Source organism: Dipodomys ordii, unplaced genomic scaffold (assembly GCF_000151885.1).
Source record: "Dipodomys ordii isolate 6190 unplaced genomic scaffold, Dord_2.0 Scaffold51, whole genome shotgun sequence".
NCBI classification, from domain to species: domain Eukaryota; kingdom Metazoa; phylum Chordata; class Mammalia; order Rodentia; family Heteromyidae; genus Dipodomys; species Dipodomys ordii.
Window position 1 is genome coordinate 2,104,546 of NW_012267267.1, and position 27,422 is coordinate 2,131,967.

The 27,422-nt window shown below is 47.0% G+C and overlaps 1 protein-coding gene across 1 annotated transcript in view; it reads right to left on the reverse strand.

The window, feature by feature from the left end:
- Lck (LCK proto-oncogene, Src family tyrosine kinase) overlaps window positions 1-25,995 on the reverse strand; it is a 29,379-nt gene extending 3,384 nt beyond the window's left edge. The window contains exons 1-12 of the mRNA XM_013020640.1: window positions 25,916-25,995; window positions 10,415-10,524; window positions 10,046-10,127; window positions 9,766-9,856; window positions 9,462-9,560; window positions 9,227-9,330; window positions 8,851-9,000; window positions 8,430-8,582; window positions 8,116-8,295; window positions 2,262-2,338; window positions 2,031-2,184; window positions 1,816-1,947 (exon numbers count right to left, since the gene is read on the reverse strand). Coding sequence (XP_012876094.1) covers window positions 1,816-1,947; window positions 2,031-2,184; window positions 2,262-2,338; window positions 8,116-8,295; window positions 8,430-8,582; window positions 8,851-9,000; window positions 9,227-9,330; window positions 9,462-9,560; window positions 9,766-9,856; window positions 10,046-10,127; window positions 10,415-10,519 — 1,327 coding nt within the window. The 5' untranslated portion in view covers window positions 10,520-10,524; window positions 25,916-25,995. The remainder of the gene's footprint in view (window positions 1-1,815; window positions 1,948-2,030; window positions 2,185-2,261; window positions 2,339-8,115; window positions 8,296-8,429; window positions 8,583-8,850; window positions 9,001-9,226; window positions 9,331-9,461; window positions 9,561-9,765; window positions 9,857-10,045; window positions 10,128-10,414; window positions 10,525-25,915) is intronic.
- Window positions 25,996-27,422: the final 1,427 nt, after the last annotated feature.

A 27,422-nucleotide genomic window follows, 5' to 3' on the forward strand; every position in this document is an offset into this window, starting at 1 on the left:
GCTGAGGGACAGCGCCCAGGCCCAGAGTTCAGGCCCCACGACCGGACCAAAAAAAAAAAATTCCACCTAGATGCTGGAGGTGTAGCTCAGTGGCAGCTCACTTGCCTAGCATGCCCAGGCCCCAGCTTTGATCCTCAGCACCAGGGAGAACATCTTTTTGCCCATCTTGGCTGAATTTGGAGTTAATAGAATTGTCCAGGAAATGGAAGGCATGCTGGGGGAGTAGTTGTTTATAAGTCTTAGTATTTATTTCTTTTGCAGTACTAGGGTTTATACTCAGGGCCGTGAGCTTGCTAGGCAGCCATTCTGCCACTCGAGCCACATCTCCAACCCCCCCCCCATCCAGTTTTTTGCTGTAATTATTTTTAAAGGAGGGTCCTGAGTTTTTGCTGGGACCACTATTCAGCCATGATCCTCCTACCTATGCTTCTCCCTAGCTGAGATGATAGAAATGAACCACCATGCCCAGATTGTTGAAATGAGGGTCTTGCTAACTTTTTACCCACGCTGGGCCTCAAACCAAGATTTTCCTGATCTCTGCCTTCCAGGTAGCATGAGCCACCAAATCTGTACTCTCTCCTTTATTTTTTTATTTAATTTTTCTTTTTGCTTATGTGGTGCTGAGGAATCAAACCCAGGGCCTCAGGCATGCAAGGCAAGCACTCTACCACCGAGCCACCTTCCCAGCCCCTGTACTCTCTCCTTTAGATTCAGCTGGAAGAAAAGCCAGTGTCTAATGAACATCTACTGTAGCCTTCAAGATCTTCACAAAATCTGTTTTCTCATATCAGGAAACTGAGGATCAGAAAGATGACATGACTTGTCCAAAGTGAGGACTAATAATAGCTCAGTAAGGGTATGAACTGCTTTAATCTCATACATAAGATAGAGAACAAAAGGAACGATCTGATCAAAACTAAACTTAGTAGTTGCCAGTCTGATAAGTGAACAGTGGCCTGGCCTTAAACCAGGCATCTGTGGCTCACACTTGTAATCCTAGATACTCAGCAATTTGAGATCTAAGGATTATAGTTCAAAGCCAGTCCAGGAAAACAAATCATGAGACTCCTATCTCTAATTAACCAGCAAAAGGCTGTAAGTGGACGTGTGGTTAAAGTGGTAGTATACTAGTCTTGAGCAAAAAAGCTAAGCAAGAGCATGAGGCCCTAAGGTCAAGCCCCAGTACTGCCACCAAAGGAAGGAGGGAAGGAAAGGAGAAAGAGAAGAGAGAGAGAGGAGAGAAAAAGTCAGGGAGAGGGAGAGGAAAGAAGAAAGGGAAGAGAGAGAGAATGAGAGAGAGAGAAGGAAAGGGAGAGGGGGAGAGAGAGGAGCTCCAGTGGTTCATGCCTGTAATCCTAGCTACTCAGCAGGCTGAGATCTGAGGATCACCATTTGAAGCTAGCCCAGGCAGGAAAGTCCATGAGACTCTAACCTCCAATTAATGAGCAAAACAAAACAAACAAACAAACAGAAAACAGAAGTGGAGCTGTGATTCAAGTGGTAGAGCCTTGAGCCAAAAATAGTTTGGAGACAGCTACACACACACACACACAAGAGCAGGCCTCTGGCCACAGAGGCTACATCCACTTCTACCATTCTAGGCAGCCAGTACCAGAACTGGGTTACTGAAGGGAGAAGAAGATACAAATCCAGAGCAGGAAGCCAGTCTTGATGTTGAAATCATTTCCCTAAGAGGATAGAGGAGAAGCAAGCTAAAAGTTTCAGATTCTGAGCCTGGGGCCCAGTGAGTGGGAGAACAGATTCGCTGACCTTCCAGATTCATGGACCTTTCAGTTTCTTCCCCATGGTACTGACCTGGGTAAGGGATGCGGCCATGGGTGACAATCTCTGTCAGCAGGATCCCAAAAGACCACACATCTGACTTGATGGTGAAGGTCCCGTAGTTAATGGCTTCTGGTGCTGTCCACTTAATGGGAAATTTGGCCCCTGGAAGGACACAGAGTAAGGTCCCCTGGGTCTGCCTGGTCAGACCCTGCAGGCTCCAGCCCTCCTTCCTAGCCCACACCTACCTTCCCTGGCTGTATACTCATTGTCTTCAATCAGACGTGCTAGGCCGAAGTCTGCAATCTTACAGCTTAGGGTGTCAGACACCAAGATGTTGGCAGCCCTTAGGTCACGATGGATGTAGTTCTGCTCTTCAATGAATGCCATGCCTTCTGCAATCTACAGGACAAATATAGGTGAGCAGTCCTTACCCCACTGGCCTGTACACATTCCCAGCCCCTTACCAATCCCCTTACTTGAGCTGCCATGTCCAGTAGTTTGTTGATGGTCAACTTGATGCCTGAGGAGGTCTTGAGGAAATCCACCAGGCTCCCTGTGGACAGAAGCAAAGATTTGTTGGCACATGGTGTCCACGGGAAGGTCCTTAGACCTATCTTAACCTATGTGGATTCTGGAAGTGGTACCTGACTTGTAGAAAGGAAGAATAAGAAATGAAGTGTTCCAGGTCCTGGTGGCTCACGCCTATAATACTAGCTACTCAGGAGGCTGAGCTCTGAGGATCATGGTTCAAAGCCAGCCCAGACAGGAAAGTCCCTGTGAGAATCCTCTTATCTCCAATAAAACACCAGAAAAATGGAAGTGGTGCTGTGGCTCAAGTGGTAGAGCATTAGCCTTGAGCACAAAGAGGCTCAAGGACAGTGCCTAGGCCCTGAGTTCAAGCTCTACAACCGACAAAAAAGAAAAGAAAGAAAGAAAGGAAGGAAAGAAGAAAGAAAGAGAGAGAGAAAGAAAGAAAGAAGGGAAGGGAAGGGAAGGGAAGGGAGGAAGGGAGGAAAGGAAGGAAGGAAGGAAGAAAAAAGTGAAGCATATCTGTTCAGGATGAGGATGCTTGGGATGTGGGAAGGCCTTTATTGGCAGGCTGGAATGAGGTACCACTTAAGGGATCTATTGGCCTCTAGTCAGTAATAGAGCAGAGTCCAAACTCTTCAGCTGGGCATCCAAAGCCCTATGTGGTCCACTCTTAGACTTTTCCCCTACCCTGCCTTTCTCACTCTACCCAACAGGGACACTTTTCAGATTCTGTGTGTGTGTGTGTGTGTGTGTGTGTGTGCACGTGCGTGCGTGTGTGTGTGTGTGTGTATGCTGGTCCTAGAACTTGAACTTAGGGCCTGGACACTGTCCCTGAACTTGTTTTTCTTTTTTTGACTCAAGACTATGTTCTACCTCTTTTTTTTTTTTTTTGTCAGTCATGGGACTTGAACTCTGGGCTTGGGTACTATCCCTCAGCTCTTCAGCTCAAGGCTAGCACTCTACCACTTGAGCCAAAGCGCCACTTCCAGTTTTCTAGTGGTTTATTGGAGATAGGAGTCTCAGCTTTCCTGCCGGGGCTGGCTTTGAACCATAACCTCAGATCTCAGCCTCCTGAGTAACTAGGATTATAGATGTGAGCCACCGGTGCTTCCTGAGTAACTAGGATTATAGATGTGAGCCACTGGTGCTTGGCCTCTTTTTTTTTTTTTTTAAATCTTTATGTAGTTGTACAAAGAAGTTCCCATTCTATAAAACAGTATATGAGCCGGGCGCTGGTGGCTCACGCCTGTAATCCTAGCTACTCAGGAGGTTGAGATCTGAGGATCACGGTTCAAAGCCAGCCCGGGCAGGAAAGACCGTGAGACTCCTATCTCCAATAAACCACAGCTCAAGTGGTAGAGCGCTCACCTTGAGCTGAAGAGCTGAGGGACAGCGCCCAGGCCCAGAGTTCAAGCCCCACGACCGACAAAAAAAAAAAAAAAACCAGTATATGAGTACAAAGTGTCTGACAACATTGTCACCCATCTCTTCTAACCCATCCCTTCTCTCACTTTTTTTGAGATTAGATGATTATATAATTTTTTACATATTTCATAGTATTGTGGAATAGTGATACTTTGAGTCATAAACACATTTTAACTTTCAAAGGCAAATTGTCATTATCATGGTCTATACAGTTTGTGAATTCTATGTATGCTCCACCTCTTAAATCACAGCTTTTTTTTTCAGATTTTGGTGGTTATTTAGAGATATGAGTCTCACAAATTTTTCTTGCCTGGGCTGGCATCAAACTGTGAGCTTCAGATCTTAGCTTGGTAAATGGCTAGGATTATAGGTGTGAGCCACCAATGCTCCCCCCCCCACCAGATTCTTCATAGAGTATTCTTCATAGACCATTAGATAAATTTCTATTTTATCCTTGTCTGCTAAAAATGTTTGCTTTACCTTCATGATTCAGACAGACTGCTCTTCTAGGAAGCCTCCTACCAGGAGTAATATATTGCATCATATTCTACATTCCTATGGCATGCTGGCACAAACTGGTTTTCTCACTAAAATCAGGTTTCCTTGACAGCAAGTCTTGTTTCAGTTGGGTACCAGTGGCTCACACCTATAATCATAGCTATTCAGGAAACTGAGGTATGAAAATCAGGGTTTGAATAGCTGGGCAAACAAAGCCAAAAGACTCTTACCTTCAGCTAACCAGCAAAAAGCTGGAAGTGGAGGTATGCCTCAAGTAGTAGAAAACCAGACTTAGCAAGAAAGCTAAATGAGAAAGGAGTACGAAGCTGTGTGTTGATACCCTACTGCTGTCCCCCCAAAATGAATCTTGTCTCATCCATCCAATTTTCCAGTGCCCAGTACTGAACTGAATGGAAAGTGGATCTAGAGGCCTGAGGGATCACCTCTCTAGCACTAGAGGGAAGCTGTAAAGAAGTCCATGATAGACGCTGCTGGGTACTCACCCCTTTCTAAGAGACGAAACCCCATAGGTGACTGTCCCTACCAGAAGTGCTGAATTAGTCACCAAAGACAAAAGGCCTCAGCCTAGGCACTGGTGGCTCATTCCTATAATCCTAGCTCCTCAGGGAGCTATGATCTAAGAATTATAGTGAAAGGCCAGCCCAGGCAGGGATGTTCATGAGATTCTTACTTCCAATTAACCAGAAAAAAAGCCAGAAATAGAGATTCCACCTGAGAGGTTAAGCTCCAGCCATGAACAAAACAAGAGTGTAAGGCCTTGAGTTCAAGCTTCAGAACCAGACAGGTGCTGGTGGCTCATACCTATAATCTTCTTTTTTGTTGTTGTTGGTTGTGGGGCCTGAACTCTGGTCCTGGGTGCTGTCCCTCAGCTCTTCAGCTGTAGACCAGCGCTCTACCACTTAAGCCTCAGCCCCACTTTCGGCTTTTTCTGCTTATGTGGTGCTGAAGAATCGAACCCGGGGCCTCATGCATGCATGGCAAGCACTCTACCACTGAGCCACCTTCCCAGCACCAAATACCTATAATCTTAACTACTTAGGAGGCTGAGATCTAAGGATCATCATTCAAAGCCAGTCCAGGCAGAAAAGCCTGTGATGTGAGACTCTTATCTCCAATTAACCACCAGAAAACTGTTTGTGGTACTGTGGCTCAAAGTAGCAGAATGCTAGCTTTGAGAAAAAAGAGCTCAGGGACAGTGACCAGGCCCTGATTTCAAGGCCCAGGACCAACAACCACAACAAAAATGCTTCAGAACCAGCACACAAGCACGTGCACACACACACACATTCAGACACATCAAATTTGTGTCCATATATTACCACTTCTTGATTAACTGCAGATATCCCTATCAATTCCAATGAACTTCCAATGAACCTCAGAATCTTTCCTAACCTAGCACTACAAAGAAATTGGTACCCAGGGGCTGGGAAGATGGCTCAGTGGTAGAGTGCGTGCTTTGCATGCCTGAGGCCCTGGGTTCGATTCCTCAGCACCACATAAGCAAAAAGAAAAAAGCCGGAAGTGGCGCTATGGCTCAAGTGGTAGAGCGCTAGCCTTGAGCTGAAGAGCTGAGGGACAGCGCCCAGGCCCAGAGTTCAGGCCCCACAACCGGATAAAAAAAAAAAAAGAAATTGGTACCCATAGTGGAGGGCTGGTGGCTCACACCTGTAATCCTAGCTATCAAGAAGCTCAGCTCTGAGGATCCTAGTTCAAAGCCAGCCTGGGCAGGAAAGTCTGTGAGATTCTTATCACCAATTTATTACAAAAAAAAAGTCAGAAGTGGAACTGTAGCTTAAGTGGTAGAGCACACAAAAAAGAAATTGGTACCCATGATAAAACCTATTTGAAATTCCCATATCCCACTAGCCAGTTAAACAGCTTGTTGTCAGAGCCAGATTAGGACAAATCTAGGGTCAGTACTGTCCTAATTCATCCTTACAAAGCCCCATCAAGGAAGTTGCTATTGGATTTGTACCAGTATTTTGCAGGTAAGAAAACCATGGCAGAGGGGCTGGGAAGGTGGCTCAGTGGTAGAGCGCTTGCCTTGCATGCATGAGGCCCTGGGTTCCATTCCTCAGCACTACATAAGCAGAAAAAAAATGCTGGAAGTGGCGCTGTGGCTCAAGTGGTAGAGGGCTAGCCTTGAGCTGAAGAGCTGAGGGACAGTGCCCAGGCCCTGAGTTCAGGCCCCCCCAAAAAAAGAAAGAAAACCATGGCAGAAGAAGCAATGTGATTAACCCAAATTCACGACTCTCACCAAGCAGTCAGACTCTAGGGCTCTAGATGGATATACTACATTATTTCAGGATGAGCCCTTTAGATTTCTGTTGTTGTTCTTAGGGAAATTAAGTATTAGATATAGTTCATATTGTATCCAGCAAATCAGTGTGATTAAAGCTGAGTCTAGAAACACACACACACACACACACACACATTTTTTCCAGTCCTGGGACTTGAACTCAGGGGCTAGGCACTGTCCCTGAGCTTCTTTTGCTCAAGGCTAGCACTCTACCACTTGAGCCACAGTGCCTCTTCTGGCTTTTTCTGTGTATGTAAGGAATTGAACCCAGGGCTTTATGCATGCTAGGAAAGCACTTTACCACTAAGCCACATTCCCAGCCCCTTCCTCTTTTTTTCTTTTGCTTTTTTAGTAATAATATTGGAGCTTGAACTCAAGGCCTCCCACTCTTGCTTATATTCTTTTTCCACTCAAAGCTGGTGCTCTAGCTGGGCACTGATGGCTCATACCTTTAATCCTACTCTTGCTTATATTCTTTTTCCACTCACAGCTGGTGCTCTAGCTGGGCACTGATGGCTCATACCTTTAATCCTAGCTACTGAGGAGGTTGTGACCAGAGTATCATGGTTCAAAGCCAGCCTAGGCAAGACAGTCTGTGACACTCTTTTTTTTGTTTGTTTGTTTGTTTGTTTGGGTCCAGTCGTGGGGCCTGAACTCTGGGCCTGGGCGCTGTCCCTCAGCTCTTCAAGGCTAGCGCTCTACCACTTGAGCCACAGCACCACTTCCGGCTTTTTTCTTTTTGCTTATGTGGTGCTGAGGAATTGAACCCAGGGCCTCAGGCATGCACGGCAAGCGCTCTACCACTGAGCCACCTTCCCAGCCCGTGACACTCTTATCTCCAGTTAACCACCAGAAAACCAGAAGTACTGCTGTGGCTCAAAGTGGTAGAGCACTAGCCTTGAGCAAAAAAAGTGCTCAAGGATAGTGGCCCAGGCCCTGAGTTCAAGCCCTACAACTAACCAAAAAAAAAAATTTTTTTTAAAGCTAGAACTCTAATACTTAAGCCACACCTCCACTTTCAAATTTTTGCTGGTTAATTGAAGAGTCCCTTGGATTTGTCTGGCTGGGCTGGCTTTGAACCATGATCCTCTAATCTCAGCCTCATGAGTACCTAATATTATAGGCCGGAGGCACTGGTGCATAGCCTATGTGTCTATCTTATTATTGGGATTCTCACTCTGCCCAGAAGATGTCCAAGTAAGTGGAGGGGGTTCACCCAGAATTAAAAAAGAGTCTTTGGGGCAAATTTTCCCTGCCAGTGCTCAAGGCAGAGGGAAGAGAAATGGGGCTAGAAACCCCTCATTTACTGAGATTAAGCATCCTGAGATCAGATAGGTCTTGGAAGAAAGCAAAAGGAACCGCAGGTCAGAGAAAATCAGGGCAAATGTTCTCCTGACACCTTAGCGAGGTTCTACACCAGGCTCTGGTAAACACTTCATTTTTCTCTCCTCTGGAGATGAATCTTAGAAACCCAGGAAAACTTCTCTAGAGACCCGGAGTCCAGAGGAAAGAGACAACAGCGACCCCGAGCGGCCAAGCGTGGCTGTAGCACCTACCATTCTCCATGTATTCCGTGATGATGTAGATGGGCTCCTGGGTGACCACTGCATACAGCCTGACCAGGCGCTGGTGTTGTAGCTGCTTCATGAGGTTGGCCTCGGCCAGGAAAGCATCGGGTGACATGCTGCCTTGCTTCAGGCTCTTCACTGCCACCTTCGTGTGCCCATTGTAGTACCCTGGGTGAGGGCAGGAGGGATTGCAGAAACTGCAGAGCCCAGGCCCTTGGTAGGCCACTGGGCACTGTGTCAGACACTATCTTGGTGGGCACATCCTCCCCTCTTTCCCAGCCGTCCTGGAAGGCCACACTCACCCATCCACACCTCCCCGAACTGGCCAGCCCCCAGTCGCTCCACCAGCTTCAGACTCTCCCTGGGAACCTCCCACTCGTCCTCCCACCATGGTTTCTGGGGCTTCTGGGTCTGACAGGGACGGCTCAACCGCGTGCACAGCCCGTCAGAAGCATCTGTGAGGACCGAGGAGAGGAGAGGGCTGTCAATATGTGAGGCTGCCCCCTCCCCCGTGCCCCAAGATCCTTTCCAAGATCTCATCCTGGTGAAAATAGATTGATGGGTCTGTCCTCTGACATCTGGGGCTGTAGGATCGGGTACTGCACCTCACCCCCTGCGGGTAATGAAGACGTACCCTGGAAGATGATTGGAGGGCACCCCTGAGAATGACTAATGGGTAACAAGCTGACAGGACAGAGTTAAGGGGTTCCTGCCAGGGCTCACTGGTGTAATGGCGGACCAGTTCATGCAGGCCGGTAAAAGTGATGCGAGGGGAGATGTAGAAGCCGCCATTGTCCAGGTTACGGATCTTGTAATGTTTCACCACCTCTCCCTGGTTCTGGTCGAAATCCCGGACTGACAGTGAAAAGGATCCTGAACAAGAGAATGGATGGACGGATGAATGAACGATCAAACGCAAAAGAGAGGAAGAGGTGGTCTCTGTGAGTCACAGCTGCTACCACCTGCCTTTAACAGGGGCTCAATCCTCCAGCATCTCTTCGCCCAGTGCAGTAGTCAGACTGGGATCGTATCCGCCCCCACCGAGACCCCGCCCACAGACCAGAAGCCCCGCCCCGCCTAGCCCCGCCCAGCCGCTCACCCGCGGTGCTCTCGCTCTCCCGGATCAGGAAGGAGCCGTGCGTGTTCCCGGGCGCCAGAAGCTGCCGCTCTGCGTCCTTGCGGCCCAGGTTCTTGAAGAACCAGCTGCGCAGGGCAGAAGGGAATCCATGGGCTTTGGACCGGTCCCTCTTCTATCCCCGTCAGGCAATCAATCACAGGGCCACTCCTACCTAACACAGGCTCCCCACGCACCCCCACGACGGGGCCCCACTCACGGTTCAGGCTCCAGGCTGTTGGCTTTAGCCACGAAGTTGAAGGGGATGAAACCTTCCCGGCCTGTGGTCAGGGACTGCGCCTTCCACCATTCGCCGCTCCTGGTGGTGGAGTCATGGAGGCGGTCGGCAGGGCGTCTCTTAGGGAACCCCAGTCCCACCCCGTCCCCCGATCAGCACTGTGGAGCCTCCCATTCTGACCCCAAAGCCCTTATCCCAAGCTCAGGGCCATCAGCCAAGGGCTGCAGGAGAGCCGAGAGAGCCGGGCCCGGCCCCTCGCAGGGTGAGTGGGTGAAAGATCACTCACTGCTCTAAGATGCGCAGCTGTTCGCCCTGCTCGAAGCCCAGGTCTCCGTCGTGGGAGGGCTCATAGCTGTGCAGGGCGATGACCAGGTTGTCTGCAAAGACAGGGAGTGTCAAGGAGAAATGGCTTGGGGTTGGCAGGGAGGATGGAGACGTTCTGGAATCACAGGACCGGGGACAAGATTGGGATCAAGAAAGGCAGGACAGGGTAGAGAGTAGATGGGGGAGACAGGGAGACACGGCCAGCAGCCAGGGATCCACACCCTTATGCTGTCTGGAGTCACCTTGCAATGGAGAAGCTGGTGGATTGGAGCCTTCATAGGTGACCAGTGGGTCCCGAACTTCAGAGCCATTCCTGAAGGGCAGCTGTGGAGTCGGGGATGAAAATGGGGTCCAAGAAAAAAGATTGATGAGACCCTGTTTCCCCGCGCTTCTGCCTTCTCTCCTTTTCTCCAATCTGGCAGAATTGGCCAACTATATTTGTACTTGCTATGTGACCTTAGGAGAGTGACTTTTCCTCTCTGGGCCTCTTTCTTCCTACATTCCAGGGAAAGAGGGGCTGCTTTGTTATTCAAGGGCTTATAGCAGTGGCTCATTTCTTTCCCTAGGGTGCACACCCACCTGGCTCTTGCCCCGCCAATCTTGCCTCTTACCGTGGTCTTGATGTCCAGTGGCACTATGGGATAATGGCAGTTCTCACACACATCAATGTTTTCCATCCAGTCATCTTCAGGGTTTGAGCTGCAGCTACAGCCCATGGTCCCTGAGGGAACAGAGAGGGGGCTGAAGAAGCTCCCTCTAGAACGGTGACTCACCAACATCAGAAGACATCCTAGGGCCTGGCCCTGGGAATTTCCAAAGTTCCTAGAGACTGTCAGCTCAGAGGCCCCCATTCACCAGCCACAGAGTTGCTGAAATGGGGAATCCTAGCCCTTGACTAGTGTTCCCTCTATCACATGTAAATTCACACCAGGCCTAGACCAACCCCCTACGCCCCACCCTCCCACCTGGGATGGGCAAACCGCCACTGGCACCTTTGTTAGTATAGTTACCCACTTCCTGCCTCCCTACCCCCTATGGGTTCGGATTGGGGAACCACCTCATAGAGATCACAAACATTTCAACAAGCTCTTAGAGGGAGACCCGTGTGTGTGTGTGTGTGTGTGTGTGTTTGTATGTGTGTCAGTGCTGGGACTTGAATTTAAGGCTTGGGAGTTGTACCTGAGCCTTTTTTTTCTCCAGTCCTAGGACTTGGTCTGGGCCTTTTGTATTCAAGGCTAGCGCTCTACCACTTGAACCACAGCACCACTTCTGGCTTGAACAGTTTATTGGAGATTAGAGTACCATGGACTTTCCCGCCCAAGTTAGCTTGGAACCTTGATCCTCAGATCTCTGCCCTCAGAGTAGCTAAGATTATATAAGATTATATGTGTAAGCTACGGCCTGGCTAGCTGTCCTTGAGCTTTTGTGCTCAAAGCTAGCATTTCAGCTTTTTTGGTAGTTAATTGGAGATAATAGTCTCACAGACTTTCCTGCCCCAGAACTATGATCCTCCGATCTCAGCTTGAGTCAGGGGTTCCCTGGGAGATCTTTATTTTGATGGGATTCTCCCCTGCTAGAGAAGATTCTGTCCCCTGCTCCTAATCATGACTCTCTCTCCAGCCTCTGTCCAGCCAGAGCAGCTGAGTCAGACTCTGGTCTCTGTTCTCTACCCACACCCACATCTGCATTCACACAGTCACATTCAGAAGGTTCCTGCTTTTTTTTTTTTTTTGGTCCAGTCGTGGGGCCTGAACTCTGGGCCTGGGCACTGTCCCTCAGCTCTTCAGCTCAAGGCTAGCGCTCTACCACTTGAGTCAAAGTGCCACTTCCGGCTTTTTTTTTCTTTTTACTTATGTGGTGCTGGGGAATCGAACTCAGGGCCTCATGCACGCAAGGCAAGCGCTTTACCACTGAGCCCCCTTCCCAGCCCTTTTTTTTTTTTTTTGCCAGTTGTGGTGCTTGAACTCAGGGCCTGGGTGCTGTCCCTGAGCTTCTTTGTGTTCAAGGCTAGTGCTCTACCACTTGAGCCATGGTGCCACTTTCAGTTTTTGAGTGGTTAATTGGAGATAAGAGTCTCATGGGGAATTTTCTGCCTGGGCTGGCTTTGAACTGGGATCCTCAGATCTCAGCCTCCTGAGTAGCTAGGATTACAGGCATGAGCCACCGACGCCTGGCTGAGGGTTCCTTCTTAACAGGATTTTGCTTCTCACTAACAGAAAAACCTTAAGTGGTCTTGTTGGTAGTAATTTTTGTGTGTGTGCCTATTTTAGCAGTGGAAATTTTTTGTCAGACAAAATTAAGAAGCAGAGCCCAGCCTAGAGCTGGTGGCTCACGCCTGTAATCCTAGCTATGCAGGCAGCTGAGATCTGATGATCACAGTTCCAAGCCAGCACGGGCAAGAAAAGCTGTGAAACCCTTATCTCCAATAAACCAATAGAAAACAAGAAATGGTGTTGTGGCTCAAGTGGTAGCCTTGAGCTGAAGAGCTGAGGGATAGTGCTCAGGCCCAGGGTTCAAGCCCCATGACAGACAAAACAAAACAAAAACAAAAAAACCTGGGGAAGGTAAGGAGGGAAGGGATGGTAGGGGGAAAACAATGGAGTGGGTAACAATGCTCAATAGGAAGTGTACTCATTACCTTGCTCGTGTAACTGTAACCCTCTGTATAGTAGCTTTACAATAAAAAATTAAAAAAAAAAAAAACAGGCTGAGAGCTGAGATCTGCCAGACCAGCCGATATTGCCAGGAGACTCTTGTCTCTAATTAACCAACAACAAGTTGAACATGGAGGTGTAGTTCAAGTGGTAGAGAGTTCAGCCTGAGTATAAAGCTAAGTGAAATCATAAAGCCCTGAGTGCAAACCCGAATATCACCAAAATGATAAACAAAACAAAAACAGAAAAGTATGGGCTGGGAAGGTGGCTCAGTGGTAGAGTACTTGCCTTGCATGCAGGAGGCTCTGGGTCCATTCCTCAGCACTACATAAGCAGAAAAAAAATGCTGGAAGTGGCGCTGTGGCTCAAGTGGTAGAGTGCTAGCCTTGAGCTGAAGAGCTGAGGGACAGCGCCCAGGCCCAGAGTTCAGGCCCCACGAACGGACCCAAAAGAAAAAAAAAAACCAGAAAAGTAGAACCCATAGACACCGCAGATAAGAGTGGACCTGTTTTGCAACAGGCAGAGTGGGGACTCCCCTCTGAAGCTCCTAGGCCTCCCTGCAGTACCTTGGAACTTCTTGGAAAGCACTGGTCCTGGTGTGATACATTTACCATATGTTCAAGTCCTTCAAGTCCTTTTAATATGAAGATCAACCTCCAGTCCTTCCTGCTGTACACACATATACACAGACAGACACACACACACAGAGGCACAGGCACACATGCACCTGCATGTTCACACAGCCTGTCCTTTGCCTTTCCTAAACACCCTCACACTATTGGCTTATCTCACACCTTTGTATTTGGGACTCTTTAGTCCACCTGCTGAACTCTTCACTCTACCTTCAAAGCTCAGCTCAAATGTCACCTCTTCAGGGAAACCCTCCCAGTGTTTTGTCCTCTCCAGTCCCCAGGCTTCTGCCACATTTTACTCAGAACACACTCATCAAGCCATACACTGAGTGCCATGATTACTGATCTAGATATAGATCCTGCTGCCTAAGCCTCTCAGGTAGCTGGGACTATACAGATGAATATCATAGCTGATTTTGGCTCTGATTTCAGATGAGCCTCGGAGAAGCCTGCCTAAACCTACATGACTTATTTAGGACACAACACAACTAGAGCTGTTCATCTAAGACCAGTCTAAGAAGAGGTGAGAACAATGGAGGTTTCTGGTCAATAAAACTTCAAAGACATTGCCTGGGAATGTGGCTTAGTGGTAGAGTGTTTGCCTAGCATGCATGAAGCCTTGGGTTCGATTCCTCAGTACCACATACACAGAAAAAGCCAGAAGTGGCACTATGGCTCAAGTGGTAGAGTACTAGCCTTGAGCAAAAGAAGCTCAGGGACAGTGCCCAGGCCCAGAGTTCAAGCCCCAGAACTGGCAAAGCAAACAAACAAACAAACAAACAATAACTTCTAAAACAGGCCCTGGAGTCCTGAGACTTCTGTTCAAATACTTGTTGTACGGGGCTGGGAAGGTGGCTCAGTGGTAGAGCGCTTGCCTTGAGCTGAAGAGCTGAGGGACAACGCCCAGGCCCAGAGTTCAAGCCCCACGACTGACCAAAAAAAAAGTAGCTGGAAATGCCGGGGCAGGGAAGTTCATGAGACTCCAATTAACTAAAAAACTGAAAAGTGGAGCTCTGGCTTAAGTGGCCTTGACCCCAAAAGGTAAGGGGATAGCCACTTAGGCACTGAGTTCAAGTCCCAGGACCAGCCCATAAAAGAAAAAAGAAAGAAAAAGAAAGTTCAAGGCCCTAAATTCACTCTCAAAGTTAAATTTCTCATTGAACCTTTCTGTATCTCAAGTGGTAGAGCGCCAGACTAAGCCATGTTCCTAGCCCAAAAGACTCAATATTAAAGCTTACTATGGGGGCTGGGAAGGTGGCTTAGTGGTTGAGTGCTTGCCTTGCATGCATGAGGCCCTGGGTTTGATTCCTCAGCACCACATAAGCAGAAAAAGCCGGAAGTGGGGCTGAGGCTCAAGTGGTAGAGTGCTAGTCTACAGTTGAAGAGCTCAGGGACAGTGCCCAGGCCCAGAGTTCAGGCCCCATGACCAACAACAACAACAAAAAAGCTTACTATGAATTTCTCATTGTCTGAAAGAACAAACAATAATCCAAGGAATTCTCTGGGAAACCAGCAAGAAGGGCAGATTCTGAACTGAATGAAGGAAAATATTCTCTTCTCCTAACTCAAGAACCCTTGGTCAATAGCAAAAAAATTGTAGATTCTAGAATCTCTTTGATGAGAGTGTGTAATGCGGTAAGACAAACAAGGACACTCACTGTCCACAGGGCACTTGGTCTGAGCACCAGCGGCTGGCTCATGGCTGTTATCCTAGTTACACAGGAGGCTGAGATCTGAGGATCATGGTTTGAAGTCAGCCTGGGCAGAAAAGTCAATGAGACACTATCTCCAATTAACAAGAAAAATGCCAGCCTGCAGACAGGAGTCAAGTGGTAGAGTGCAGTCATGAGCAAGAGCATGATTCTGAGTTCAAGCCCCAGTACAAACACAAAAGGAAAAGAGAAAGGGATGGGTTGGGAATGTGGCTCAGTGGTAGAGTGCTTGCCTAGCATACATCAAGCCCTGGGTTCGATTCCTCAATACCATATAAACAGAGAAAGCTGCAAGTGGCACTGTGGCTCAGGTGGTAGAGTATTAGGCTTGGGCAAAAGAAGCTCAGGGAGAGTGCCCAGGCCCTGAATTCAAGCCCAGCAATGTCAGACAAACAAAAATAAAAACCTTTTCTTCCCCCAACTATAGACCTACTGATACACTGAACTTTTTGTCTATATTGCAAGCCAGCTTCTCACCTGAATTTCTACATGAAGAATATCCAGGTTGTTCTACTACAGATCACTGAGCACAAATCTGTCAGAATCACTAGAAACATTCTTCCAACCTTTTTCCCTGCCCAAGATTTGGCTTATTGTCAAAGTTGCATATGTTCAATAAAGAGCCTTAACTATAGATGCCCACACAAACCTCTTCATAATATTCAAACTTCAGGCAAGCATGTGGTTAAGTCATCCATAGGTCCTAGCTTCCCTCCTTTTCATATGATCTTGTTTTGATATAATGTCGGGTTTGTTTTATTTTGTTTTTGGGAATTCTGAAATTTGAACTTCAGGCCTCATGCTTGCTAGGTAGGCACTTTACCACTAAGTCACCTCTCCAGGTTATTTTGCTCTAGTTATGTTTGAGATAATGTCTTGATTTTTGCTGGACTTCAATCCTTCCATTTATGCCTTCTATGCAGCTTGGATGACAAGCATATGTTTCTGCGCCCAGCTTTTTCTATTGAGATGAGGATCAAACACACTTTTTTTGTTCAGGCTGAACTCAAATTTTGACCCTGAAATCACTCAGTCTCCTGATTAGCTATGGTTATAGGTATGACCTGTGCCCAACTAGTACCATTTTGCTTTTTTGTTTTTGCCAGTCCTGGGGCTTGAACTCAGGGCCTGGGCACTGTCTTGGAGCTTCTTCTTCTTCTTCTTTTTTAATTAAAAAATTTTTTTTGTCGGTCATGGGGACTGAACTCTGGGCCTGGGTGCTGTCTCTCAGCTCTTCAGCTCAAGGCTGGTGCTCTACCACTTGAGCCACAGTGCTACTCCCAGCCTTTTCTGCTTATGTGGTGCTAAGGAATCGAACCCAGGGCCTCATGCATGCAAGACAAGCACTGTACCACTGAGCCACCTTCCTAGCCCCTTGTTGAGCTTCTTTTGCTCAAGGTTAGCACTCAACCACTTCAGCTACAGCACCACTTCTGGCTTTTTCTGTTTATGTGGTACCGGGGAATCAAATTGATACATGCTAAGCAAGCACTCTACCACTGAGCCACATTCCCAACCCCTAGAACCATGTTTTTGTTTTGTTGTTTAATGCAGGAGATTAAATCCAGACACTCATACATGCTAAGTATATGCTCTAACACCCCCAACTACAAGATAGACTTATTTTCACAAGCTGGAAGTGACTTAGACATAGAATTAATTCTGCTAGTTAATTATTGTCATCAATAAGAGCTATAGAGCAATTATTCTATTGAACTTCTAGTAGAAGTTCCTCACCAGGTAACTTATATGTGCCCAATGATTCTTTTTAATTTAATGAGTCTCAGCTCTTTGGTACTTCTATATGCACTTTGCTCTATGGAGTTTTATTAGGGTGGAGCCTTACTTATGACGCTTGGCATTCCCTGGTTCTATGAATGTTTCTGGGAGTCTATCGTTCCCAGCAGAGAGGCTTTACTCACTATGTCCCTATTGCATTGTTTTTGTCTTTCTTTCTTTCTTTTTTGCCTGTCATGGGTCTTGAACTCAGGGCCTGGGCACAGTCTCTGAGGTTCTTTGGCTCAAGGCTAGTTCCTTACCATTTGAGCCACAGCACCCCTTCAGGCTTTTTTCTGTGTATGTGGTACTAAAGAATTGAATCCAGGGCTTCATGCATGCTAGGTAAGCAATCTACCACTGAGCCACATTCCTAGCCTTCTTCCTTCCTTTCTTTTTCTTTTTTTTTTTGTCGGTTGTGGGGCTCGAACTCTGGGCCTGGGCGCTGTCCCTCAGCTCTTCAGCTCAAAGCAAGAGGCTCTACCACTTGAGCTACAGCGCCACTTCCGGTTTTCTGGTGGTTTATTGGAAATAGGAGTCTCAAGGTCTCTCCTGCCCAGGTTGGCTTTGAACCGCAATCCTCAGATCTCAGTCTCCTGAGTAGCTAGGATTACAGGCGTGAGCCACCAGCACCTGGCTTCCTTCCTTCCTTCCTTCCTTCCTTCTTCTTTCTTTCTTTCTTTCTTTCTTTCTTTCTTTCTTTCTTTCTTTCTTTCTTCCTTCCTTCCTTCCTTTCTTTCTTTCTTTCTTTCTTTCTTTCTTTCTTTCTTTCTTTCTTTCTTTCTTTCTTTCTTTCTTTCTTTCTTCCTTCCTTCCTTTCTTTCTTTCTCTCTTTCTTTCTTTCTTTCTTTCTTTCTTTCTTTCTTTCTTTCTTTCTTTCTTTCTTTCTTTCGGTTGGCTGGCTGTGAGGCTTGAACTCAGGGCCTCAGCGCTGTTCCTAAGCCTCTTTGTGCTCAAGGCTAGAGCTCTACCACTTGAGCCATAGCACCACTTCTACATTGTTTTTGTTTGCCATTATTGATTTTTGGTGGTATTAGGGTTTGAACTACAGGTCTGCAACTTGCTAGGCAAGGTACTTGAGCCCTGCTCCTAGACTATGACTAGGTCAGTCACAAGATCTCTTGTTACACACTGGCAAAAGGCCTTTGGGCAGATTACTACACTCTTCTGAGTCTCTGTTAGTTATTGTGTTTGCAAAATGGGAACAAAAATAGACCTTGAAGTCAGCCTAACCAGGAAAGCCTCTGATAGTTTTATTTTCACTTAACTACCAAAAAGCCAGAAGTAGAGGTGTATCTCAAGCAGTAGAGCTTCAATCTTGAGCAAGAAAGGTAAAGGAGTTAAGGGACAGCCTCTAGGCCCTAGGTTCAAAACCCACTATTGGTGCACCCACACACCTACACCCTCACACACACATACACCAAATAGGAGAGTTTTGATGGGTTATGGACATTATATATGATACATATATGACCTCATGTAATGCTTGCTTATATAATAAGGACTAAATAAATAAGAACAATTGTCATTAAAAAATCTTTTTTTTTTTTTTTGGTCATGAGGCTTGAACTCTGGGCCTGAGTGCTGTCCCTCAGCTCTTGGACTCAAGGGTAGCACTTTACCACTTGAGCCACAGTGCACCTTCGGGTTTTCTGGTAGTTTATTGGAGATAAGTTTCATGGAGCCAGACACCGGTGGCTTACACCTGTAATCCTAGATACTCAGGAGGCTGAGATCTGAGGATTGTGGCTTAAAGCCAGCCCAGGCAAGAAAGTCCCTGAGACTCTTATCTCCAATAAACCATTCAGAAAACCTTAAGTGGCGCTGTGGCTCACGTGGTAGAGTGCTCGCCTTGAGCTGAAGAACTGAGGGACCATGCCTAGGCCCAGAGTTCAGGCCCTATGACCAACAAAAATAAAAAATAAATAAACTAAATTAAAAAAAGTATATATCATTAAAACTAAAGTGATCTCATTTTCATTTTTCCTCATGATCTTTTTTTCTCTCTCTTTTTTCTCATGATTTTTGGCAGGGTTCCCTGTTTAAAATTTACCTGATATGGGAACTTCACTACCAAAAATGGAAAACCAGAATTACTAACCATAAATAGAAGCTATACTCGTGATGCATGTTAAAATAAGTAAACTAACATGGGTAAATGTTCATTCATCATCCCCTAAAATCATCGGCACACATTAGTGATATAAATGTGGTAGAAAATGCCATCTGCTGCCGGGCGCTGGTGGCTCACGCCTGTAATCCTAGCTACTCAGAAGGCTGAGATCTGAGGATTGCGGTTCAAAGCCAGCCCGGGCAGGAGAGACCCTGAGACTCCTATCTCCAATAAACCACCAGAAAACCGGAAGTGGAGTTGTAGCTCAAGTGGTAGAGTGCTCGCCTTGAGCTGAAGAGCTGAGGGACAGTGCCCAGGCCCAGAGTTCAAGCCCCATGGCCGACCAAAAAAGAAAAAAAGAAAATGCCATCTGCTGAGGAAGAACATTGGGCCTAGGTCTCTGTCACTTGACTTAAAAGGCCCACCACTTTAAGCTGAGTACTGGTGGCTCACACCTGTAAGTCCTAGCTAATCAGAAGGCTGAGATCTGAAGATCAAGGTTCAAAACCAGCCCAGGCAAGGAAATCCATGAGACTCTTATTTCTGATTAAGCAGCAAAAAAACAGAGGTAGAACTGTGGCTCCAAGGCCAGCCTTGAGTGAAAAAGCCAAGTGAGAGCACCCAGCTGCTGAGTTCAAGCCCCAGTATTAGTACAGAAAAAGGGCCACATTTTCTTTTCTCTTTCCTTTTTTGTTTGTTTTTAGTTATTTCTTTTTGAGGTGCTGGGGATGAAATCCTACATACTAGGCAAATGCTTTACCACTAAGCTACAACCCCCACACCCACCCCAGCTGCAACTTCCTAATGGACCAGGATATTAACAATTTTTTTTCTAGTTTATATTAGTCATATAATGGACAAAGGTTTTGCCAGGCTCTAATCTAGTGCTGAGGACTCAGAAGTGAGCAGCCATCCCAGTCCTGCCCTGGGTGTCACAGTTAATTTGGTGAGTTACTTCATTTTCACAGGAAGCTGTAAGACCTGCAGCTCACTGGCTGGTCAGTAATATCTGGGTCTCCCAACAATGTAGCCCTACTGACATCCACATACTTGCTGCAAGTAGCATCTGAAGTAGCATCTGAAGTCGCCATCCTTACCCATTTAACAAGCTAACATTTCACTTGAGCCAATAAATGTTAGAGCTCATGTACAGACAGGGAAAGACGCCTAGATACAAGCAAGTTACAGAGCAGAATGTAGAGTATAAGCCAATTTGTGGTTAAACATGTATGCGCAGGACCAGGTGCTATGCCAAGAATTATTTCATGTAATTTGCATTTTTTTGAATCGTCAAATGTAACTGATAATACTCCCATAGAAGTAAGTTCTACTATTGCGCCCACTTCACAGATGCAAAACAGAAACTTGAACTATATGAAGTTATTTGTCTGGCTAGGCCTTGTAATAAACAAATGAGCTGTGAGTTAAACTCTGCTCCGTCTCTCTCTGAAGACTAGGTTCTCAACCTCCATTTCTTTCAACAGACATACACAGGAAAATCTGAAGTATGCATACCAAATCGTTCTAGAAGTAAAATTAAAAGAAGATGAGTTTCTGTTTTCTCTCTCTCTCTCTCTCTTTTACACACACACACAGAGTAGGTTTACTAACAGTAACCTCAAATAATTATTCTTGACTTTTTTTTTTTTAGTAAGTTGTGGGGCTTCAACTCAAGGCCTGGGCACTGTCCCTGAGCTTTTAGCACTCAAGGCTAGCACTCTACCACTTTGAGCCACAGTATAACTTCAGGTTTTCTTGGAGTTAAGAATCTCACTGACTTTCCAGCCCAGGCTGGCTTCAAACTGCTGTCCTCAGATCTCAGCCTCCTAAGTAGCTAGGATTATAGGCGTGAACCAGAGGACCCGGCTGATTTTTTTAATTTATTTATTTATTTTAAACTGGTACTTGGGTTTGAATTCAGGACCAAGCACTCTACAACTTGAGTTAAGACCCAGCCTTTATGCCTGATACATGATGCTCAAACTTTAGTATCCTTAAGATATGCAGGATCTGTGTGTGTAACTGACCATATCCCTTAAAATTCACTCTTAACATCTTTTGTTCTTTCCTTCTGTTTCTTCCCACAAGACCTGTTATCTGCCTTCTATAAATAAACTCTGTACATGGGGAAAATAAACTTGGACAAAAGCTATACATTCTGGCTGGGCATTGGCAGCTCATGCCTATAATCCTAGCTTTTCAGGAGGTTGATCTAGGGATCATGGTTCAAAGCCAGGCAGGTGAAAAGTCCCTGAGACTCTTCAATTAACCAGTAAAAAGATGGAAGTAGAGATATGGCTCAAGCAATAGAGCCCTAACCTTGAGCAAAAAACTAAGCAAGAACACACGGCCTTGAGTTTAAGCCCTGGTATTCACACACACACACACACACACACACACACACACACACACACACACACACACACGTGCACATACAGCTGTACATTCTTTTTTTGGGGGAGGGGGGTCCCATCGTGGGGTCTGAACTCTGGGCCTGGGCACTGTTCCTCAGCTCTTCAGGTCAAGGCTAGCACTCTACCACTTGAGCCACAGTACCACTTCCGGCTTTTTTTTTTCTGCTGAGGAATCAAACCCCAGGGCCTCATGCATGCAAGGCAAGCACTCTAGCACTGAGCCACCTTCCCAGCCCCACCCATACATTCTTATCATCTACCCATCTCTCACATAAGATACCATGCTTAAAGTCTGCTTCCCAATGAAATGGGAAGTTCCTCCTTGCTGGTTACCTGTTTATGCTGTAAACAACTCTTCCCCAGAGCACTGTGTGATTTCTGCCATCTGAGAGGCAGACAGTGGCTGTGACCCAATGTGTCACCTTCTTCCTCCCTAGATTTCCACATAAACAGCAGCTATAGCTGCCATGGCTCCTTCATCTTCTTCTTTCCCTTTTCCTTTTTCTTTTGCAACAGAGTCTCACTATGTAGCCCTGGGCTAACCTAAACTCAGTCTTTCAAGTCTTCCCAGTTGGGCACTGGTGGTTCAAGCCTGTAATCCTAGCTACCCAGGAGGCTGAGATCTGAGGATTGTGGTTGGAAGTCAACCGGAGTAGACAAATTCTCAACTCTTCAACTCGAAATCACCAGCAAAAAGCTGAAAAATGGAGGAGTGGCTCAAGTGGCAGAGTGCTAGTCTTGAGCAAAAAAGCTAAGGGCAAATGTGAGGTCCTGCATTCAACCCCCAGTACCAGCACATCCCCTCCTCTCAAAAAAAAAAACCAATGTGCTGGGATTACAGGCAGGCATGTTGCCACCATGCCCTGTGAGACACAATCTTTTGAGGAGCATCAGCTACACAGCTCATCCTGACTTTCTAATTCTGTCCTTATCTCAAAAGCAGGTATGGAACAGGCAGCGCTATGGGAAAAACAAAACTGTGTCAGGAAGTTCTGGAAACACTGGGCTAGATGAAATGAATTGGACTTCTTCTCTGGGAAGATTAACAGGCTAGAATTGATTATGAATTCCTGGGCTAATTACATCTAAATCCATAGTGATGGAGACCTGATTACCCCCCCTTTTTTTTTCTAGGTGCCCCTTGGAACTTGAGCCCTTGGAAATGCATCTGCAGATACTTGAAAATCCATAGAGATGGACTTTTCAGACTTCATTCCTGGCTGGAGGTGTAGCTTAATGACAGAAAATATAATTAGCGGGCTGTGAAATAGATCCCTGGCCACCACCACCACCACCAAACAACAGGAACAAACAAACAGCTTGGCGCTGGTGAGTCAAGTCCTATCTACTTAGAAGATTTAAGGAATGCAGTTGAAGCTAGCCTGAGTAAGAAAGTCTATGAAACTCATATATCCAATTAACCACCAAAAAAAGAGCCAGAAGTAGAGCTGTGGCTTGATTAGTAGAGCACCAGCCTTGAGTGAGAAAGCTAAAGCACAACACTTAGGCAACTGAGTGCAATCCCCAGTACCAGAACAAACAAAAATAAAAGAAGGAAAAAGATCTGGGCACTGGTGGCTCACACCTATAATCCTAGATTCTCAGGAGGCTGATATCCGAGGATCATAGTTCAAAGCCAGCCTGGGCAGGAAAGTCTGTGAGACTCATCTTCAATTAACCACCAGAAAACCAGAAGTGGCTTTGTGGCTCAAGTGGCAGAGCGCTAGCCTTGAGCTGAAAAGCTGAGGGACAGCGCCCAGACCCAGAGTTCAAGCCCCATGACTGACCAAAAAAAAAAAGGAAAAAGATACCCACATTTCCAGGTGGTATCTTGGTTCCATCCTTTTCTCTTCAGAATTGTTTTCCTTTTTCCGGAGTGATCTTGGCTTTGAAGCCATTAGTTTATGAGTGAATAAATTTGTCGTACCTGGCCTGTGTTGTATGTGTGGCCCACTCCCCTGGCCTCTGAGATCTGTTCCCCTACTCTTTCCTATGATGATGTCTGTGGCATTTTGTGGTGTTTTGGCTATGAAAAGAGTGTGGGTGTGAGAATATGTTTTTGTGAGGAACTCTTCCTAGGCAGACCTCACAGCCCTGCTTAGAATCTAGCCTGCCTAAGATCTCACACTAGGAGCAGAAAACAAGATCATTTGCAAAAAAAAAAAAAAAAGCCATACCACAAGTGTGGAGGAATAGGTGTTTCTCTGCCTTGCCAAAGTCAAGGATGCTTTGATAAGGGTAATTCTGGGTATGGACAGTCTTCCCCGTCGGCCTACTATTTTCTTTGCAGGGGAAGGACGTGTCTAACTCCCTTTAAACACCTACTATGTGTCAGATGATACCCAGGACACATTTCAGTCATTATTTTCTTGGACTCCCACAAGCACTCTGCTAGAGAAAAAAATCTATACTAAAGTTTGTTGGCAAAGCTACTCCCTCAAGGAATCAGCAGAGCTTGGCGCTGATGGCTCATGCTTGTTATCCTCACTACCCAGGAGGCTGAGAGATGAGAATCAGGATTTGAAGCCAGGGCTGGGAACATGGCTTAGTGGTAGAGGGCTTGCCTAGCAGGCATTAAACCCTGGGTTCCATTCCTCAGTACCACATAAGCAGAAAAAGCTAGAAGTGGGACTTTGGTTCAAGTGGTAGAGTGTTAGACTTGAGCAAAAAGAATCTCAGGGACAGTGCCCAGGTCCTGAGTTCAAGCCATAGGACTAGCAAATAAATAAATGAAGCCAGCTGGAGCTGATGAGACTCTTACCGTCACTAAACTACACACACACACACACACACACACACACATAGGGACAGAGACCAGGCCCTCAGTTCAAGTCCCAGGATTGGCACCAAAAAGAAAAAAAAGTAATCAGTAGACCTGGAATTGTTCCTGAGTCTTTCTGACTTTAAAATGCATACTCTGAGCACTACCTTGCTCCATGAGTTGTCTTATCTCTGGTTTTACTTTCAGATCTCTGCCCTTCTCATTCCAGGAACATGACCTAGGGATATTGGCCTGTCTTAAGCACTCCTCAAAATTGGTCTCTGTTCTCAGAACTGCTTTGTTTCTTCAGAAAGCTTTCTATGGGGCTGGAAAGATGGCTCAGTGGTAGAGTGCTTGCCTCACATGCATGAGGCCCTCAGTTCGATTCCTCAGTACCACATAAGCAGAAAAAAAAGCCGGATGTGGCACTGTGGCTCAAGTGGTAGAGCGCTAGCCTTGAGCTGAAGAGCTGAGGGACAGTGCCCAGGCCCAGAGTTCAGCTCCCACCACCACCACCACCATCACCAACGAAAGAAAGCTTTCTAGATCCCCATAATGGATGACTTATCTTCTGAGCCCTCTTCATTTTGTGTGTGTGTGTGTGTGTGTGTGTGTGTGTGTGTACAGGAGCTTGAACTCAGAGCCTGAGTGCTGTCTGTAAGCTTTTTTCTTCACAAGACTATCCCTCTACTACTTGAGCCACATCTCCGCTTCCAGCTTTTTACTGGTTAATTAGAGACAAGAGTCTCACAGTCTTTTCCTGCCTAGGTTGGCTTTGAACCATGATCTTCAGAATTCAGCCTCCTGAGTAGCTAGGAGTATAGGAGTGAGTGATCAGCCCCCGGCCCTCAGCTCATAATCTGTGTCGACTTGGGCCTTTCTCCTTGGGAGAAGAGCCACTATCCTGAGCCCTGAGAGCAAGCAATCTACCAAATCAGCACAGCTGAGTGCTGGGAGGGGACTTCCCTTACCTGTCCAAGGGGAGATGAACCATAGGAGGACCCAGCATGCTCCCCAGCCTCCACAAGAGGCCTCAGGCCTTGGGACTGAAGACAGAAGAAAGGCTGGGAAATGCTGACTCCACGGAAAGTGTGTAGCATGAAAAACTCCAGAGAGACAGAGGAAACCGGAAAAGTCTGGCTTATGTGGGACTGTCCACCCTCCCCCCCCAAAAAAAAAAAAAAGCTGAGGGCTCAGAGTTAGATTGTGAGTATGTGTGGGTAGTTGATGCCTTTCTAGGGTTCCATCCCTTAGGGCCTGAAGCAGGAATCCGCGGGACCAACTGGGCCACCACACACAGCTGGAGTTGAGGAGGGGGGAATGGAGCCAGCGTGGAGGATATCCTGAGCCAGGACCGGAATGGCAGTTCTCCAGATGGAAATTCAGAAGTTCCTTTACCCAGAGACAGTTGCATCCCTGACCAGGATAAAAATAACCTTTCCTCTTCCTTCCCGCATCATTCCTTTCACCTCCAACTTCCCAAAGTTGGGTCAGATTTGCTGGCTCTGAGAACTTCATCTCCAATGATAACCATCCACCCACTCTCTCCGCCACCTTCTCTCAAGTAATACTGGTCACGCATCCATCTGGTTGTTCTAGGTGACTTGCTTGGGAGATTGTCACTTAGATCTACCTTAGGGACCAGGACTGGTCCCTAGGTCCTCAGACTCTATCACATGACCCCATTCCAGTGCACAAGTTGGAGGGTCTTGGCTCTGCTCCTGTCTTGCTGAGGGACTTCAGGCAGTGGGTGCATTGCCCTCTATGGGCCTCAAGAGCTTCATCCTTTGGACAGGGTACTAGATGGTGATTCCTGAAGACCTTTTAAATACCCAAACATCCACATGCACATGCTGGATTGCTAAGTTCTCCAAAATCCCAGTGCAAGGCGGGTAAGCAATGGCAGACAGTATTGCTGAGGCAAGAGCCACCACCTTTGCAGGAAAGGGGTGAACTAGCTAACCTCCAGCAGAGCAAGTTGGCCCTGACTATCTCTGCCCTATGTAGGGCTCCCACCACAGCCCTGACCCCTGCTCCCATTGCTCCTTACCTGCCCAGCCTGTGACCCCCTGGCCCTTTCACATGGTGCTCCTGGCCTGGTTTGATTGCTGGGACCCAGTCTCAGTTCTACCACCTGTCTCCCCGCGCCCACGTTCCACCCTGACTTCCTGCCTCCTCTGAGCGCTCCACAGCCAACCAGGCCCCAGCAGCCCAACCACAAGCCTCCAGCACCCCAAGCTTCCTGTTGTCCTAGCCCCTCATCCTTCAGCCCCTCGAGGTCCCAGACTTCTCCAGGCTCACCCTGAGGATGGCACTTAAGAGGGTCACAGTTGAAGGGAGAGTTTGCCCTGTATCATACACTTAAGTAACAGCTTCCAGGCAGCACTGACCCTCATGAGCAGTGTAGAGCAGCCACAGCGAAGGCACGCAGTGGGAAAGCTGAGTGGTCCTTTTGCCTCAGTCTGACCACAAAGGCAGAATTGTATGATTCAGGCAGAGACAAAAACAATACCGCCATTACGTAGTTACAGTCAACACTATGAGTGTTACAGTCAGATGCGAGGTGATCTGGTTGCTATGGTGGCTGGCAGAGCAGTACACCTGTCATCTTGGACCACAAAACAGCAGCTTTATTAGAATCACAAGGGGTACTGAGGGCTTACAGACAGAATTCCTCCTGCAGACAGACAGAATGCTGACGGCATGCTGGTTTCAGGAGGCAGACAGGACAACTTCATGTCTACAAGAGGCAGAGTGACAGTACTTGCTAGGCAGTGGACAGAACAAATCCCACTCATCATGACTGACCAGTGGGACATTGCTAGTGCATACAGACCAAGGCAAAGCCACCACCCTAGCTGGATACCAATGGCTCCTATCTGTAATCCTAGATACTCAGGAGGCTGAGGTCTGAAGATGGTGATTTAAAGCTTGCCAGGGCAGGAAAGTCTCTGAGACTTTTTTTTTTCTCCAATCCTGGGCACTGTCCCTGAGCTTCTTTTGCTCAAGGCTAGCACTCTATCACTTGAGCCACAGGGCCACTTCTGGCTTTTTCCTTTTCTTTTTGCCAGTTTTGGAGCTTAAACTCTGTCTCTGAACTTTTCAGCTCAAGGCTAGTGCTCTACCACTTGAGCTACAGCGACACTTCCAGTTTTCTGGTGTTTTATTGGAGATAAGAGTCTCACAGACTTTCCTGCAGTACTGGCTTTGAACCAAGATCCTCAGATCTCCGCTTCCTGAGTAGCTAGGATTACAGGCATGAGCCACTGGTGCTGGACACTTCTGGCTTTTTCTGTTTATGTAGTACTGAGGAATTGAACCCGGGCTTCATGCATGCTAGGCAAGCACTCTACCACTAAGCCACATTCCCAGCCCCATCTGTGAGACTCTTATCTTCAATTAACCACCAAAAATGCCAGCAATGGACTGTGGCTCAAGCAAAAAAGCTCAGGACAGTGCCCTGGCCCTCGTGAGTTTAAGGCCTAGCACTGGCATAAATTAATAGCAGCCATTGCCCTCATGGAATATATAGCCTGGCACCATTTCTTGCCATAGTT